The 19,986-nt window shown below is 38.9% G+C and overlaps 1 protein-coding gene across 2 annotated transcripts in view; it reads right to left on the reverse strand.

Moving 5' to 3' along the window:
* Positions 1-19,986, reverse strand: part of PCDH19 (protocadherin 19) — a 114,700-nt gene that overhangs the window by 43,954 nt on the left and 50,760 nt on the right. For both annotated transcript variants that reach the window (NM_001265688.1, XM_015127782.3), the window contains 2 exon segments: positions 4,330-4,502; positions 13,066-13,124. In NM_001265688.1, coding sequence (NP_001252617.1) covers positions 4,330-4,502; positions 13,066-13,124 — 232 coding nt within the window.

The following is a 19,986-nucleotide window of genomic DNA, read 5'->3' on the forward strand; positions in this document are numbered from 1 at the left end:
GGGAAGCCATAACAACAAGAGCTGAATAATAAGGACAAACTGAAACGTATTAATTCATGGGCACTGGATAACAAATGAATTTGTAATTCAGTCAGCTGGCAACCAGGAAATTCAACTTAGCCAGTTCATCAACCAACTGACCTCGTCTTAGGCATGTCAAGAGAAACAGCAAGATTGACAGTAATGCAGAAAGCAGAAATTCCTGTCATTCTCTCTCATTTCCACCCTCACTGAGCTCACGAATGTGTCTGGTTGGACAATCAAAACACAATCCTTCTGGTGTCTATACATAGTAGGGAGACTATAGCTTATAACAATGTAGTGTATATTTCAAGATAGCTAAAAAAGAGGATCTTAAAAGCTATTACCGCAAAGAAATGATAAATGTTTGAGGTTGCTGGATATACTAACCACCCTCATTTAATTATTATATAACATATACATGTATTGAAGCATCACACTGTACCCCACAAATATGTAAAATTATGATGTGTCAATTATAAACAAAATAATAAGTAAATTTAGACATTTTTAAAAATTGAAAAAGAAACACATAATGCAAACTTCCTAGTGACTAAAATACCTGACTTTTGCCATTTGAGTTCAAAAGTCTTCTAAGCCAGGCGCGGTGGCTCACGCCTGTAATCCTAGCACTTTGGGAGGCCAAGGCAGGTGGATCACTTGAGGCCAGAAGGTCGAGACCAGCCTGCTCAACACGGTGAAACCCCGTCTCCACTAAAAATACAAAAATTAGGCAGGAGTGGTAGTACACATCTGTAGTCCCAGCTACTCGGGAAGCTGAGGCAGGAGAATCACTTGAACCCAGGAGGCAGAAGTTGCAGTGAGTAGAGACTGCACAAGTACACTCCAGCCTGGGTAACAGAGTGAGACTCTGTCTTTAAAAAAAAAAAAAAAAAAAAAAAAAGTCTTCTAGATAGTCTCCTTCCTTTGTTGAATATAATATTCTCCTTCCTTCATTAAATATAGTGATTCTGGGTTCCCACCTCTAGGAATATTCTCAGAGAAGGGTTATTGAAAATTAAGGAATTCGGGCCCTTACTCAGAGTCACAAAGCACCCTTGTCATTCACACCGATCATACTTCTGCTACAATAAAATCTTAAGGACAAATCCCATAGAAACTTTTGGCAGTGTGGAAAAGCACAGGGCCCAGGGGTCTCTTAAAAAGAGGAGCAAATATAGTTTATACCTTTACCCCAAACACAGGCAACACAGTATCAGCTCCTTGAACAACCCATTCCTGCTCAAAGGAAAAATTAACCGATGCACAAAATTATCTTTATTTTGAAAATTCTGAGATTCCCCTTCAATCATGTGTCCACATATGTGCAAGGAAAGATGCAGTACTAATATCCAAATTAGAAAAGTCACAGAGAGAGCTACAGACATGAAATACAAGGTGAGCCAAACTCCCCAAAACAAAGGTGTAAGGCACACTCTTCTTGGATACATTTGGCCCAACTTTGGAGTGGTTCTGGCAGGACTACAAGAAATATCAGGATCAGAGTTAGCCTGACAAATTCACTATATTCTTTACTCTGCTCCAGTGACACCTACACAAACCTCAAGAATAGTTGCTCTGGAACTCCAAGAATTTCAGAACACTTGGGTTTAAGATTCCTATCACAGTGTCAATGAACCAAGGGGATTGGGGACTAGTTTTTTTCTCCTCAAGGAATTCTTGAGATTTTCAGTACAGGTCTCAGTCCAGTGCAGATTCTATTTTCCCATCTCACCTTTCTAAATTGGTAATCCTTTGAAGCAACAATACCATGTTACCCTGGGACAAATCTAACTAAAATGGTTATAAGATGAGGCATGCATGGTGGATCACCCAGTGACTGCCTTTCAACCACTGTACCTTAAGATAAAATGTGATATACTTATTATGCAAATGCAGACTTGAGATAGTAAAATGCTATGAAATATTAATTGTTGGAATTGTTCCTCTTTTTTGAGGTTGCAGTCATCAGTCCAAGTGAACTGGTGATGGAATATGTGTGGCAAGCCTGAAGTTGATTTGGGACACACAAGTATGATCACAGAAAGCTTCAGAAGTAGTAGGATATCACAAGGGAGAGACTGAGGTGTAAACAAGGCCCAAATTCTTTTTGTACCTAAACTTAGGCAATCACACAAGTTGAAAAGAACTCACTCAAGGGTTGCTTCAAGTGGTTTAACCACTGCTGGAATAATAGAAAAAATGAAGATACACACATGCAAATCAAATAGTAAGAAACAAAACGTGAAAGTGTTACCAAAATGACCCAGCAAAAAGTGTGTGTGTGTGTGTATGCATTTGTGTGTGTGTAAAAATCATCATCTTATATGTAGGAGAATCTTGGAGTATTGCCACACATCTCCTTTAGAATATTCTCATTATTGATTATGCCAAGGACACAGATGTAAAGTGAGGTATACAAGGCAAATTGGGTTATGTGGTCACTCTACCTATATGGCGACTGGTGGTCTCTACTTTCAACCCAAATGACTAAACTGAAATAAAATTTAGGTATGCATTCACAAAAAAGAATACTCTTATTATCCAATCTACATAGCATATATATATATATATATATATATATATATATATATATATATATGCATACACACACACACATATATAAATACATATATATGTAATACATCCAATTTGTAAGAAACACTCTCTCAGAAAAAACTAGCTGCAGTTCCCTCATACTGTTTTCCTAGAGAAATGTGACAAAAATTAAAACAGATGTTGTTCTAACCACGCATAAAGTGAAAATCAATTATGACTATTTCCTTTCCTGGAGTCATTTCATTTTAGAGAGCATCTAACTAAAACCCTTTCTTGATATAAATGAAAAAGCACTTCTTTGAAACACACAACTAGTATATGATATATATCAGTTTGCATCCTGTGACATACTGCTAATCCTCTAAGTATTAAATTGCCTCTGTTTCAGTTATATAAGTGTTTAATTTTTTTCATCTTGAGTCATAGTGAGGTTTCCCAGAAAGTGTATTATCTCTGCAGATGTCACCACTCACCAATTAGGGAAGGCAGCAGTGCACAATTCATAGTGACCTCTCTATATAATAGACTTTGACACTTGGGTCTGCTGGGGATGGGATGGATTAGACAATTTAATAGAATCTACAGTGACTAATTTTTTTTTCCATGAAAAACATTTTGTTTTGTAGATAGTGCATTTTTTTCCTTTGATTTCCAAAACCAAAACAAAAGCATTTAATGATGTTTACAGTGAAATGAAACAGCTGAAGACCAGCACATAATCACCATATTTTGTTTTCTCATCTTTAAGTCTTTTAGCAGTAGGGCTTCCAGCTGAGCTTGAGTCTAGCTTTTTCTCAAGACATAGCCAAACATTCTGAAGCTTCACTGAGCCTAACCACCAAGTTGAATTCATATTTCTTAATTGAAAAAGACAGGCTGTTTGCATAGCATGTTTGCATCAGTAAAATATTGAAAATGACATTTGTGCCCAAGTCCATCTAAACATTCTGCCTTAGCTGAACTCTGCTAATGTTTTTATACCCTGGTTTCTGCCTAGCAAAGTTTTAAATAGTGCCTCTTGATAAAGCATGTGTGGCTGAGTTCTGAGTTCACAGAAATAGACTCTTTTTCATACATGAGGATGCTACTCCTGACATGTGCTTTGAGGTACCTTTCACATTAATGGAATATTTTACATTGACTCAGCCATGTTCTCTTACCCTGGTCTCCCCTATGACTAATGGCATGGTTTTGTGTGGAAGCTAGAGGGAAGGATTTGGCATAGCAGCCCCATAGGCAAAATGGGAAGTTTAGTACTTTCTATCCTCAGTAAATAGTACACAATCTGCAGTCAGAGAACAGAGTCTCACTCTGGGTAAAGCTAACCAGTCTGATAGGGAAATAAAACCCACCCCTTTGGTCTCATTAGTGCTGCGTTCTATGCAATTCAATTGATCAGCTGAATTCATGTACTAAAGCAAAAAGAGGCATTTATTCCTGGAGAGAAGGCATCTGTTCATCTCCTATGAGCTCAGTGTAGTTTTATTGAAGAAAATGTATGCAATATGTACATGTAGTAAGCTTCTGAAGTGCCTGAACATTATACAGACCTAGAGGATCCACTTAGGGAGGGCAAAGAAGAATCTGGCTAGGTGTCAAGACATCTCAAAAACCTGTAGATGCTGCTGAGGTGTGAGCTCTGTAGACACCTTGATAATACACTCATTAAGCAAAGTAGTATAGTGTGCCTACAAACATTTTGGGTTCTTTGGAGTCGACTGTTGCAACTTACATCCAAACAGTCCTTACCATGGTCAGGCATCTGAGATCCCATAGAGGTCACACTGGTGTTCAGCACATCATTGACAGCAGTATCACAATACAGGCTCCGCTGGACATCATGCTCACTGTCAGTTTGGTCACTCTCCTCATGTCCACTATCCTTCAGGCTGTTGCCCTCTAAGTCCTTGAAGGTGGAGCTGCTGGGTTGAAGAAAGAATGATAATTTACGACCGTGACAGATCTGATTTTAAAAATCTTTCTGAGCCAGGATGATGTCAGCTCCGTAATGAGGCAAACAGTGGCTAGATTGCCCAACAGGGTAGGAATAAGGCGAAGAGAAATTTGTGTTTAAAGATAATAAAACTTAACATTGCAGAGAGGTTCCCACTATTGGATGCTGATACAGCTAACATTTTCATTCACTTATCTTAAATGCATCACTACAGACAAGGTGGAAGAAGTTACATTTCTAAAACTGCTTCTAAAGAATGTCATCATTTCAGAAGGCTTTTTTCTCTTCTTATAAAATCAAAGTAAAATAATAATAGCTAGTGTTTACTGAGCAATTACTATTCATGAGGCACTGTTTTAAGTGTTTGACATTAATTAACTGTTTAAATCATCACAACTGTATAAGAGAAAGGTGCTACTAATATTCTCATTTACAGGTGAAAAAAAAAAAGAGGTACATGGAAATGAGATAACTCGCCCAAGGTCACACAGCTGGTAAAAAGTATAGCGGATCTAAGACTGAAAACAGGTAGTCTAGCTCCAGAGCCTCCCTAGAAATTTAACCACTATGTATATTGACTCCTAAAAGATGTATACTAACCAACTGTAAAAAGCAAAGGTAGCAGAAATTGAAGTAGTGTAACTAAAATAGGAAGGATTATCAGGATCAGAGAACCCAGGTCAGTTTTATCTGAGAAAAACAGATGAACATATTCAAAGAAAAAGAGGAGAGTCAGTAGCTGAGCATGGAAAGTGTGATGTTTAATTCTGTGAGTCGACTTGACTGCACCATGGAATGCCCAGATAACTGGTTAAACATTATTTCTGGGTGTGTCTATGAAGGTGTTTCCAGAAGAAATTAGCATTTGAATTGGTAGGGTCAGTAAAGCAGATAACTCTCCCCAATGTGGGTGGGCATCATCAATCCACTGAAGGACTGAATAAAACAAAAATTGAGAAGGAAGTTGAGTTTGCTCTCTGCCTTACTGCTTGAGCTGGAACATTAATCATCTCCCGCCCTCAGTGCTCCTGGTTCTCAAGACTTCAGGCCCAGACTTGAATGTACACTATTGGCTCTCTGGTTCTCAGGCTTTCAAACTACACTTCCATCTTCCCTGGTTCTCCACCTTGCAGATGGCAGATTATGAGACTCCTCAGCCCCCATAATCACATGAGCCCATACCTTACAATAAAACTCTTTCTACATATTTATAGATTTAGATATGCCTATTGGTTCTGTTTCTCTGCAGAACCCTAACTAATATAGAAGGTAAGACAAAAGTGAGAACCAGAAAGTGAGCACTAATACAACTCTGAGTATAGTTATACTAAGAACATGAAAACTTTCAGCTCAAGTGTTGATGTGTAAAATGATTCTTGCATTTATTAAATCAATCTACCATCCAATGCACTAAGCATGCAATCCAAGAACTCCACAACATTTCTCATGAAATAGAGAAAAATGCATAAGGTACAGCTATAGGGCATCCATCTGCTATTTCTAATACTTTGTATGTCCTGACAGAATCCACAGCTGTGCTACACCATGAACCATAAATTATGCATCTGAAATACCTAGTGGATGGTGAATCCATTCCCTAGTCGGTGAGGAAGCAGCAAAGGCACACTCAAGAAAATGTGTTGTTGCCTCAACAAGGAAGAGTGTTATGTTTGTGAATTAGAACAAACCCTAGTAGACCTACTATGCCTCTGAGAAAAGAGTCCTGTGGAGATGACACTGCAAACTCACTTGATCTGCTCAACCTTGGACATTCACAGGCCTGGCTCTCTGAGACCGATAAGAAGATTCAGTACACATAATGAAGAGCTATGCCATGGACACAATGGATACATTGTCACTTTCCACACTTGGTCAAGAAGAATCACAGCAGATTTTTAACATATGACCAACCTAGATGTAGAATGCTTGCTGACCTGAATATAAAAAGTAAAGATCAGGAAGGCAGTAACTGGAAAGCCATAATTATAAGAAAATGAAGAGCAGGAGAGAGTGAAGCATTGACCTGTTAGCTAATTATTTTCAGAAAGAATAACTGAGCATCAACTGCACTAAAATTAAAATTACTCAATAGGCCAGCTCATTCAGCTCCTTCAATTTATGTCACACAGCTAACTCAGCCTTATGGACCCACCAGGATGCTGTTCTTTAAAAAAAAAAATTATCTTACAGTTCTTTTATGGTCATGATGGCCAATTGGAAACACATTATTTAAAGTGTTTCACCATTTCTAGCTTTATGGCACATATTATGGAGTTTTCTGTAAATACTGTTATAATCCCACAGTTTAAATAGATTTAAAGTTTGTTTTTTAGAAATTATTCTCTGTTTTGTGAGGTGGGTGCCTGCCTACAAGCATCCATGTACCTCTGGAGGAAGGAAATGACCTGCCTGGATGATATTCAGGTAACTCCATTTTTATAACAAATATTTAACTTTCCAACCTGTATATTTTCTGGTGTCTGAAAATTTCCTTAATCCACAACACAAATTTGTCACTTTAAGCCAGAGAATTCAACTCTGAATTCAGCAGCTGTTGAAACTTGCTTGAAACATATGATGGTGAGGGGTCTAGTATAGGGGCAATGTAACTAACCAGCCCTTTGAACAGGGCTTCCCAGTCTTGGCAATATTGACATTTGGGGCTGCATAATCCTTTGTTGTGGCTGTCCTGTGCATTATAAGGTGTTTAACAACATCCCTGCCCTTTATCTACTGGATGCCAGTAGTGACCCCCACTTAAGGGAAAAAACCAAAAGTGTCTCCAAAGAGACATTGCCAAATCACGCCACAGTTGAGAACAACTGCTCCACGTTCTTTATTTCTATAGCAGACTGCAGTGAACAGCCTGAACTTGGAGTCATTAGGAGAGGTAATAATCTATAATCTGCCACTTCATCTGTGTGACCCTGGACCTGATATCTAATGTCTTTAAATCTCAGTTTCTTTATCTGTAAAATGTGTTTGCTAAAACCCCCTTCACAAGACCATTTAGAAGACTCAAAGAGACACTGTACATGAAGTACTAGATACACATAAATGCTCCATAAGTGGTTATTGTTTAATATGATCATTATTCTGTGTAGTAATGTTTTCACTGAGTTACAAATTAAATATTATGTCCATAGTTTTTATAGGATTGGTATAGAAAATTTATATTTAAGGAACTCTTCTATATCTTCTGTAAACAATAGTCACATACTATTAGGTTAATTTCTTCTAACATTAAAGAACAGAAAACAATAGTTCTCCTGTCAAATGGCCATCCTTCCTTTAGTGAATAATGAAAACTATATCACTTGATGTACTTACTGCTTTGTCTTGATTTCTCAAAAACTTCAACATAAATGTAATGTTTAGTTGCAGTCAGTTACCTCCCTGGATGCCAGGGATGTCTACCTTACTTCTCCTAATTGGTTTTGCATCTGCCTTTCAAAAATTTGATCATCTTTTTTATAGGCATCTGAATGTTATAAACAACCTCAGAGATTTTGTTTTTTTAAATAGAAATGATGGAAATAGTAAAACAGTGAAGGATTAGCTACTAGGATGTAAGGGACTGGTAGTGTGAACATGGTAAGTTGTGTAGTCTCAGAATAAAAAGCAAGAGGTATAACAACTCCCCAAAACCCTGGAATAGTTAACTCATTTAAAGATTAGTTTGCCCATCTGACAAACTAAGCACCACTTACACTGATCTTGTAAGAGCATTTAGTGGTTTAATGAATGGATTTGTGTAAGGCAGTTTAAGACCCAGTGAGCAAGATGCCGCAAATTGTAAAACAGCCTGGTAAATGGCTACTCACCCAAAACAAATAACAATTTATGCCAGGCATAAAAAATGCTGATTTCACTTGCTTTATTACCTGCATACCTCTTGGGAGATGAAGGACTTGTAAAACAACTTTTGTGGGACAATAAATTAGGGGTTCCTGTTTCCAATGATATTGCAAATGCACATGTTTCTATTACTGCTCTGGTGGCCAACAGAAAGACAGATATGTTTGAAAACACCTAGAACAGGGTTCTGCACCGAAGAGTTACTCAGCAGATGCATGACGAATGAACATCACACAAATTCTGACCCATATTTACCATCTGAAATATTAGAGCTCTTTTCCAAAAGACATAAGAATCTGAATGGAAACAGGTTATATCTTACAGTAGGTGATACCACATACCCAGGGAATGATATCTGAGGCTAAGAATGAGAAAGGAGTGAGAATGAAGATTATTATAACTGTGTTTAAGTAATACAAGGAAAATCCTAGAGTGGTTTCTGGACCACCTGTATCACAATCACCTTGGGAACCTGTTACAACTGGAGGTTCTCTAGGGATGGAGCTAGCATCTCTGCATTTAACAAGCCTTCCAAGTGATTCCAATGCACATTAAAATCCAGAAATCACCAGCTTAAAGAGAAATCTAGTGCTAGTCTTTAATAGAAAAATGCTAAGGTTTTCTTCAATTCCTCTCATGCATTCATTCAATAAACATGTACCAAGCATTTATTATATACAAGGCGCCATACGAGATGCTGTAAAAACCCCAGGACAATTTGGGTGGAAAAGAAAGCATTGTGCATGATTTAGGAAGCCAAAGCTCCTAATCCTTTCCACACTGAGTCAGTGCTTTGTTCATTTTCTATTTCATTTTCTTTGGGCCACAGCCTTATGCCCTGCTTGATATTGTTCCCGAAGCACTGTAGGAGTGGATATCAGACAGCAGCCCACAAAACGGGCATGAGGAAAGAGTGCTGCAGCAGGGACAAAGTACCACTGCTGGCTTTCCTTGCTCTGAGAAGACAGCAAGAAACAAATAGAGCAGGAAGGAAGGCCATTCAGAAGAAACTCTGCACTGCCATGATTTGTTAATCTGGGGTCCTCACATAAGCCTCCTTGGGTACACCTGCAGGTTGCAAGTGACATTCTGAAAAAAGAAAGAAAAAAAAAACTACAGAAATATAATGCTAGATTCCTTGGTGCCTAAAATTATGGGAAGCCTGTCATATCACTTCCTTTTCCCAAGGCTGAGCTCCTTTCTCAACCTTGATTTGTGCCTATGAGAACCCCCTTGCCCTCTGGCTTTCTGTTGCGTTTAGCCAAAGGAAGACACCAGCAGGAGATCAGAGCAGGGGAGAACAATGATATCAGGATATTGATTGTCACTTCATGATGACTGGATCCCTTGGCCAACCAGAAGTCACTGTTACTCTCAAGTCAGTGTTCCCTACATGCTCTCTTCCCTGGTCCTGTCTGAAGTATTTTTAGTTCCTTCAGTGCCATAATACTGCAGTATCCCTTGAGGTTCACTACCCATGCCCAAGCCTTTGTAAATGGTCCCCTTTGTAAATAAACTTTCCTCAAGCCATTCCAATTTAGGTGTGCCAACTATTTCATGTAGGAACCCTGACTGATGAAGGAAAGACCCAGAGATGGACAGTGGTGGCTGCTGTTCAACTACTCAGGGTAGATAGAGGTAAAAGAGGAAAAGATGCCTGTATGTAAACAGTCTGGCTAAGAATGCTAACAACTGCTAAAGAATGCCGAAAAGAAGGGTCCAAGAAACATCCTTGAATAAGTAGAAAGTGAATAGAAGAAGAGAACACGGATAGAAAAATAAGTTCTCAGCCGGGCGTGGTGGCTCACACCTGTAATCCCAGCACTTTGGGAGGTCAAGGTGGGTGGATCATTTGAGGTCAGGTGTTCGAGACTAGCCTGGCTAGCATAGCGAAACCCCATCTCTACTAAAAATAAAAAAAAAAATTATCCAGGCACGGTGGCACATGTCTGTAATCCCAGCTACTCAGGAGGCTGAGGCAGGAAAATAGCTTGAACCCAGGAGGTGGAGGTTGCAGCGAGCCGAGATCGCGCCACTGCACTCCAACCTAGGCGACAGAGCAAGACTCGGTCTCAAAAAAAAAAAAAGAAAAGAAAAGAAAAAAGAAAAATAAGTTCTCAAAGTTAGCCTGAAATTGTATTGGCATTCAAAGAAACAGGGACTTGATAGTAAAATTAAAACTGATAATCAGATTCAGAATTTCCTGGCCAAGAGCTTTTACCACACATGTAAATGGATCTTCAAGAAACCACATACAGCAAAACCCCTTTCAAACATTGCTGTGAGCTATTTGAACAGGCTTTGCATGACTTTATCACCTGGTGTTAGCCACCACTCTCAACATTTTCCTCACATTTTACATTTAACACAGTTGGTCCCCAGAACAGCATAGCACACAAGATTCCCTGTATCTTTCTAAGTATTATGCTTCGTCTATACTCAATTGACCACACAAATTCCAAGGCCTTCAGGGTTTCCCAAAGCCCTCACAGCTCTCTTAACAGAACCCTGGCAAAAGTGCATGTGTCCCTGAGTTTTCAGATGTTTCCTCTTGATCAAGGTCGTCCCTGCTTTTATTAAAAAAAAAAAAAAAAAAAAAAAAAAAAAAGCTATCTTTGATTTCATGAAAAATCAGGAGACTTTTTCACCAAGAGTCCATTAAGTCTCGGTTGTGCCTTTTGTGAGTATGTGTCTATAAACAAAAAACATAAAATAATTAACCAAAATCAGAAGTTCCCAGTAAGTCTCAACGCTGCTGTGGAAATACATGTATCCCCAAAGCCATTAATGTTTAAACGTAAGTTTTTATCTTATCAGTCTACCTTGTAAATTGGATAGTCAGGACTGATGTAGGATGCAAGGGTGCCTGGGAGTCTTAGCTTTCTTCCAGGCTGTGACAATCAGACTCATATTATCAGGTTTTTAATTTTATTTATTTATTTTTCTTTTTGGTAGAGATGGTAGGGGGTGGGGGGGGTTGCACTATTTTGCCCAGGCTGGTCTCCAACTCCTGGCCTCAAGCAATCCTCCACCATCAGCTTCCCAAAGCACCGGGATTACAGGCATGAGTCACTGCGCCCAGCATCATGTTATCTGTTTAACCTGGCTATAGAATTCCCAGGTACCCTGAGTTAGCCCAAGGGACCTGTGAGGCTAAGGCAAGTCACTGTTTTTATCAAAGTTTTAAAATGGAGCTTTGAAAGTAACAATCCGGAAGCAGAAAACAAAGCAGGTTTCTGCTATAAAGGCACTCTAATCAGTGCACATAAGAGGGTTATTTTTTTCTTTCTAAAACAAATTAGTCAGATAATTTTGAATTCCTCACCTTTTGCTTTTATTCTGTGAGCCAGGAAAATATTCTAAATGGATTCCTCCCAACCCCTCAAAAAAAAAAATTTCTCAACTGTGCTTTCACTGATAATACAAGGGCTACCCATTTTCAGACAACTAATGATCGTCACTTAAGGTCACAAGCAATTCCAGACCAATACAGATAAACTTAGCAAGGTTTAGGGGTTACTGAAGCCTCATGAATTAAATTAGACATGAATGCAAGTTACCTGAAGCTTGTTTATTCCTTGAAATCTACTCTTCTGGTGATGTAACTTTATGGGATTAGAGCCAGCAAAATAATAGAATTTGCAAATCTTCTCTGCTACAGCTCTAACATACCCTGCTTGCCTCTCTGTTTCATTTCTATTATTTTAACAAACATACTCAGAGTTCAATTTTAGCTGCAGAATAACCACTGGACTATGTAAGCGATATTTACATGAAACAGCAATAAAGGCATCATTTGAATGGTCAGGACTGGTCTTTCTGTGCAAGAGGTTATCTTCTTTGCTCAGTTTCCACCTTTTAGAGGGCTTCCCAAACTCTTTGTCCTTCTCCCATTGGGTGTAGTCCACTGCACCAGATGGGATCTTTCTTGGCAATATTCAGCTCTGTACTCAACATCTATTATGGCTCCTTGGATACTAAATTATGACCAACCAATCACATAAATCTCAACTTTGTTTCCTCTGAAACACTTCTAAATATTTTAAGAAGAATCAGGCAAATTTCTTTTTCTCTCTCATCTAGAAAGGAACGGATTAGCTTCTGTCATTAAAATATCCTTAAAATGATTTCAAAGTTGTTGAAATAGCATCAATCTCAAAACTCATGGGAAGTTCTACATGCATAAAATTTTTAAGGCTTTCCTTTATTTAAAGTGAAGAGCAACAAGAATTTTGGTATCAACATGATTGTGAAAGTTTTCTACCGTATATTTCTAATATCACATTAGAAATATTAGAAATAATATTAGAAATTAGAAATAATATTAGAAATATTAGAAATAGTAAATATTTGTAATATCGGATTTCTGTCACTAGATAAAACTATATTTTAATATAATCCCAATTTTATTTTTAATTTTGAGTGTTTATACATACATTTTCATACCAAGAAATATAAAATGTCAACAGTGATTACCTTTGATTGATGAAATTACCAGTGATGTTTATTTACTTTTTTATGTTTTTCTCAATTCTCCAAACTTTCTACAATAAGTAGGTTAGACATTCATTTTAAAATCCCCCAAAAAAATACGGTTTAAAATGTTTAATCTGTTTTGCTTTTTAATGTTAAATCAAGCTTAGTTGTAGCAATAAGCAAGCAAACCAACATACCTTTTGATTAAATGGGCTCGGCTATTCACGTAGTTGGAGTCAAAAGAATAGTTTTCAGTCTGCAATGAGAAGAAAAAATTAAAAAGGTTACATAGATGATTCATAAGTAGATTTCGAACTATCCTACTTAGAAGGAATTTTTCTTCTGGGCCAAGAAGCAGCGAGTGAATTGGAACCCAAGGCCACAGTGGAGCAGCAGCCTCTGCCTCCTTCAGGCCCTAGGGGCTCCTGGAGGCAGTAGCTCCCCACTGCAGACCAGGACAGCCTTGGCATAAACATTCCCTAGAATACGACTGGCTACTGACCATGCAGCCACTTACCGAGAAGAGATAACGTGACCTACAATCCTTACAGAAACTAATTGCTTCCCATTCCCCAGTGGAGAAAATTCTATGCCCATCAAATTGACTGGAAGTTCAAAGGTATTTTTATTAGTAGTAGATAATTAACATGTTAAAATATTTATTCCAAAGATATGGAAATGCAGGCAAGGTAATCCCCCACTGTGGATTTAAACTCCGCACTTCCCTTTGTTTCAAGACATTTGCTCAGCACTGGTTATGCAGGAAGGCCTTTGTTTTATCACAGATATAAAGGCAAACAAGCATTATGCCTAAAACAGGGTGAAGGGCAGTCCACAGGGGGTGCCAAAGCCTTTCATGTGAAACATGAAGTTTGCAAGCAAACCCCCGTCTCAGCTCCTATCATTAGAACACCGCTGTTTAATCTGGTTACAGCAGACTGCTGGAGCAATGGCTTTATAAAAGCAAATGCAGAATACCTGCCAGATGAAAGAGACGGAAAAACAGCTTATGATCACCCAGAGGTTGGGAGAACTAGAGGGGAAAAGCCTTAGAAGGGTGAAATCCAGAGAAAAGTCAACACCAAAGTAACTGAATGTCCTGGTAAAGTGATCTCACGCCCAGCACTAAAGTACCACTCTTCTTGTACCATTGTATAATCCAGAAACTACCCAAACACATCTCCCCGAACCTCTTGCCATCCCACTAGAAATCTCCACCATTCCCACTATTCCTTAGGAGCCTTCTGAAATTACTTCAACTGGGAGTGTGTGGAAAAGGAAACACAACTGCTATCTAGCAAACAAAATAGCAGATTCCTCTCAGACCTCTACCTGTCAGAAACTAACTGTTCTAGGCTCCTAGATGCAGCCCTTACTTCCAAGGAGCTCACAGTTTGATGGAGAAGAAAACAGAACAGGCAATAGCAGATCCAGCTACCACATGGGCACCAAACAGCCAGCAGTCAGAGTACAGACCCCAACTGCCTACAATAGGTAGTAACGGGGATGGTGAATGTGTGAGAGAGAGGAGGAGACAGTACTTCAAAGGAAACTAAACCCCAACATTGCCCTGCACTTACTCAGGTGTGTTCACAAACCCACCCATGCCCCTCATTTGAAGATGGACTGTGTAATATCTACTCACACTGCTTTTGTCTAGAAGTTTATATCCCCTTTTTAACGTAAACCCAAGCAATTTTTAATGCTATTGGAAGCATGGGTTGGGAGATTAAGAATCAAAAGGGTTGGTTCATTTCTGGTTTCTTTAGAGAGTGAATGCTGAAATTGTCACAAACAGGGTTAGGAGGCAAAGTTGAAGCTGTGTTAGGAATACAATCCAGGTATTTGCTGGAAGAAGTTTATCCAACAGTCAGTCAACCAACAAAGATGTTTAATTGTCGTACCAATATAACAGGTAAAAATGATGTTGGTTAAATGTGTTCATCTATGGTATTCAGTACAATATATAATTTAACAAGTGGGAAGTTCACCACCCCACAAAAATTATGCTACCCTGTGGATGTGGTTTGGACCTGTGTCCCCACCCAAATCTCATGCTGAATTATAATCCTCAATGTTGGAGGTAGGGCCTGGTGGGAAGTGATTTGATCATGGTGGCGATTTCTCATGAATAGTTTAGCACCATCCCTCTTGGTACTGTCTTCTCGATAGTGAAGGAGTTCTCGTCACATCTGGTTGTTTAAAAGTGTGTAGTCCTTCCTCCCCATCTCTCTCTCTTGCTCCTCTGGCCATGTGATATGCCTACTCCCCCTTAACCTTCCATCATGATTGTAAGTTTCCTTAGGCCTCCCCAGAAGCCAAGCAGATGTCAGCATCATGCCTCCTGTACAGTCTGCAGGACCATGGGCCAATTAAACCACTTTTCTTCACGAAATTACCCAGTCTCAGGTATTTCTTTAGGGCAACTTCAGAATGGACTAATACTTCTGTTAAAACCCGGAATTGATTAAGCACTCAGCAGTTCAAATATTCATTTCACTCTGCGATCTTAATCCCTGTGTGCTTCAGTTTCCCTCTCTGTAAAATAGGGATAATAGAACATGAATCCGAAGGAGAATTTCAGCTGCATTTATCAGACCCATAACAGGAATGGCGGGAATCCTGATCCCCTGCTTTATTCAGAACCTGCAACTAACTCCAAGTAGGATCAGGAATTTGACCTCATTCAGGCAATAAAATAGTGGCACATGCATGTTCCATCTCATCTTCCAAACTTACTAAACCATTTTTTCAAGAAGGTTAGTAAAGAAACAAAAATACAAAAAGGAAATCTAGAGGATACTGGCTTTGCAGGAAAAGGATAAGCAGCAACCCAAGCTACTGTATTTAAAGAATCTGTCTTTACTGCCTTTAAAGAAGACAGTTCTCAAGTAGAAAATTTTCCATATCTTTGCATATGAAGGCATGGAACCTGTGTGCACTGTGCATCAAATATGAAGCTCCATGGTGACCTGACCTCCAGGCATGGTGCCAGAGCCAAATGTTCAGGCAAAAAAAGCAATACTATGCACATTTTATCGCTAATGAAAATACTACTTCTTGGTCCTAATGCCATAATATATCTCATCATGAGAATTCCCATTCCCGGGCACTGAGTTGAGAAGAGACAAGTCTCGAGGGCTTGTTTGTAATTACCTTAACAATTCTTCCCCCAAATACAGCTCTGTTAACCTTGGGCAGATGTGCCAGGCATGATTTGCTACTGTAAAGAGGAGAATATCATAGAAGCTTATAACCTTCCTATCTTTCTTCCTCCTTTTTTAACTCCAAAGGAATAAACCACCCATTCTTATGGGTCCTGACCTTCAAATGAAAATATATTCCCCCAAATCAAAACAAACCATCACGGGCAGATGTCCCATGCTGCATCCTAATGCAATTAGTAGCGCTAGTCAATGTGGCAGGTTCCTAGAACCGATTTTCCCAGAATGGATGGGGCTATGCTGATTCATCCATTGTCTTGTGCCTTTGTAATCCGTCTCAGGTCTCTTTGTGAGGCAGCTGGGTTACAGTTATGGGAAAAATCTATGCAACAGAATTATTCTAATTGGACAGAATACACTATTCTGGCCTCATTAGTACTACATTCCAAACAACTGAGTTAACTGGCCATAGATGGGCTATTATATTATGGGTCTATGTATACTGACATCAAGTGTTCTAGCTCATACTGGTTCGAGGTGTATGCCCAAACCCAACTCCTGTGCACTGAGAGAGTATATTTTTTCACACTTCTGGTGGAGCAAAGGATGAGATTCAGATCATCCTGAAGAAGGAAATATTTTCTTAATGAACAGTTTGTATGTCTTAAGCCAGTGGCTCTCGGCCCTAACTACAAATGAGAATCAACTCAGAATCTTCTTGTAAAACATAAAAAATAAAAATACTGTCACTAAGGACCCACTCCAAGAGATTCTGAGGTAATTAGCCTGGAATTGGACCCAGGCACTGGGTGGTTTTTTTAAAAGCTTTCCAGGAAATTTTAGTGTACCTCCAGGGTGGCAAATAACTGTCTTGAGCAAAGGACTGGCCACAGGCTCTGACCTAATGTGCTGCATTTTTTAAGGCAAGCCCAGTTGTTTAGAAGATGTCATTTCTTTTGTCAGATTACCTACCAAGGTCATCTCAATATAGGATAAAGAACCACAGAAGAAATACATTCTTTAAGATATAATACAAAAGCCTTTTTTTTTTTCATGAGTGTATTGGCTCCTACTTAGCCTTATTTAATCAAAATTTGCTTGACATTATTCCAATACCTTCTCTAAGTATACTAAATGGCAAACAACATGAAACATTTGAGAGAGGAAATTTTCTCTAAATGTCACATTAATTTCACTAGGAAATGTCCCCATTTCTAATGAGACAGGCAGGTTAACACAAGAACACAGCAAAGAGATAAGAACAACATTTGCTTTGGAAAAACCTAATTGTGACATTAAAAAAATGAGTCTAGAGCAAACTTTTTTATTTCATCTCAGTGGTAAATAAGAGTCACTTTCTTATTATTTAGTATATTTATCACAATTTTTTTTCTTTTTCTTTTTTTTTTTTTTTTTTTTTTAGTAGAGACGGGGTTTCACCGTGTTAGCCAGGATGGTCTCGATCTCCTGACCTCGTGATCTGCCCGTCTCAGCGTCTCGCTCTGTGGCCCAGGCTGGAGTGCAGTGGCTGGATCTCAGCTCACTGCAAGTTCCGCCTCCCGGGTTTACGCGATTCTCCTGCCTCAGCCTCCTGAGTAGCTGGGACTACAGGCGCCCACCACCTCGCCGGGCTAGGGTTTTTTTTGTATTTTTTAGTAGAGACGGAGTTTCACCATGTTAGCAGGATGGTCTCCTGACCTCGTGATCCGCCCGTCTCGGCCTCCCAAAGTGACAAATTCTTTTTCTAATTTGAATTCTTTATCCTTGGGTGTAACAGTGAAAGCAGGTGTCTCACTTGACCTAGGTTTAATAAAATTTTGATTTTTAAAAATTCTCAAACAATAAATAATTCTGGACAGCTCAGTTTCCCAGATAGCTTAGGGCATTCTCCTTTAAGAACTAAAACTTTGATTTAAAATCCTAACCATCTGCCTTGTTTCTGAAACATATCACAAAGTTGCCCTCCTTAAAACAGGGTATAAAAACATAATTTAACCACTTATTGGTTACTTAGGAGCATCTTTATAAATGTAAATTATTACCCCATGCAGGTTTTGCCTGTATACTCAACAGCCCCAAACTGCTGTGGTTTTTTCTTGTCTTTAATTTTTAACATAGGATCGTCACCAACCTTCCATCAAACATAGTGTTTTTAACTTTTCAGTGCTGTTGGTATATCAAAAGTAGCTTTTCTTCCATTTCAAGTTTGACGCTTTTACTCTACTGTGTTCTTGGAAACTATACAATTATATTTGTGTCGAGAAAAAAAGAGTTGCAACGTTCTGCATAGAGAGCTGAGATGTTGCAGTCCTAAGGGGGAAATTACATGATCTTTAATATAGGGATTTTTGTGCAATGTTTTGGTTTTCGTTGTTTGTTTGGGTATTTGTTTGTTAGCTGCTTGGGAGCTTTATTTGCTTACTACTTGCTGTTCTCAGCTCTCTTCTGGATATAGGAGGATTCTAGTAAGACGTTTGGGTGGGGGATATGTTATTACATTTCTACGTTAGTAAGTCTGGCATATCAGAAGTCAAATACTTCCACTTTGTCAGGCCCCCAAGGTACCAGAGAATGCCCTACTTTAATTGTCATTTTGCATTACTTTTACAGTTCACTGAATCGTGCCCTAGTCTCTAGAAGAGTGACTGCAGCTCTCTCAGCACCACGTTTATCAGCAGAGAGACTTCGACCCTAAGGAGAAAGAAGCCCAATAAATGCAGATATATCCAGGACTAGACTCTGTCCAGTGGCACAAATCCCAGGTCACTATACCAAGCAAAAAAAAGGTTGCAGACACTGGGATTAAAACAGAGGTTACTCAAATCTTTAGATTTTCATTTGAAAATGAACGATACTTTTAAGCTACACTTTTAAAGTCCCATCAAGCTGAAAAGCATTATAACTGTAACTTGCTACTTAATTTTTTAAAGGTTTTAAGTCTTAAGTCACTTTAGCAATCAAAACAGGAAAACTGGAATCCCATATCAGATATACAACCAAGTGATTATAAAATGCTACTTCTTTTTTTAACTACTGACTTCCAATAATGATAATTGTGTCCATTGACCCATAATGAAAAGACCCATAACCTTTCCTAAAGCTGGTTGCTGTTTTAGATATTCAAATGGCCATCTCCTCACAAAGATGGTTTTTGGAAATGAGATAATAAATAGTTTTTGCCTACTTCCTATCCCCGACACATAAAAATGAATATGTAAATTCTACATAAAAATAAAGCTGACGTGCCTCCAGCTAGAATGTATATTCAAAGACTCATCCATCCAGACAGCAGCAACCGAAGCAGGAATTAGTGAAGGTGGAATAAAAGGCACCATCCCCAGCTGCCAATATTACAAAGTTCATATTTGCCCTGAACTAGAAAACATGCTAGGTAAACTCCTACTAACCACTTATTGTCAATCGTATGCTCCCCACACACCCCAGCCCTAATTCAAATTCATTCTCTCTCTCTCTCTCTCTCTCTCTCTCATACACACACACACACACACACACACACACACACACACACACACACACAGTTTGACTACAGAAAGCAGTGTGGTGTAGTGGGGACAGCTGGATTCTCTCCCTAGGATTGTCATTAACTTACAGATGACCTTGGATAAATCACATTAACCCTCTTGAGGCCTTAAATTATCTATCTTTAAAATGAGGAGAATAACCAAAAGGATTCCATGTTGCCTTCAAGCTCCAACAATTCTAGCTGTCTAAAACAAAGTGATTCTCAATTTATTCATTTATTTATCCAGTAAGCATGAACCAAACCCTGGGAATTAAAAAAAAAATAGCCTGAACCTTCAAGGAGCTCACAAACTAATGGATCTTTTACCAGAGATGATCAAAATGTCAGACATTCAGGTAAATACACATATACAGACTGGCACCTATGTACCTGCAGATACATGCATATACTTGTACGCAGGCTACTGGAGT

Source organism: Macaca mulatta, chromosome X (assembly GCF_049350105.2).
Source record: "Macaca mulatta isolate MMU2019108-1 chromosome X, T2T-MMU8v2.0, whole genome shotgun sequence".
Classification (NCBI taxonomy): Eukaryota; Metazoa; Chordata; class Mammalia; order Primates; family Cercopithecidae; genus Macaca; species Macaca mulatta.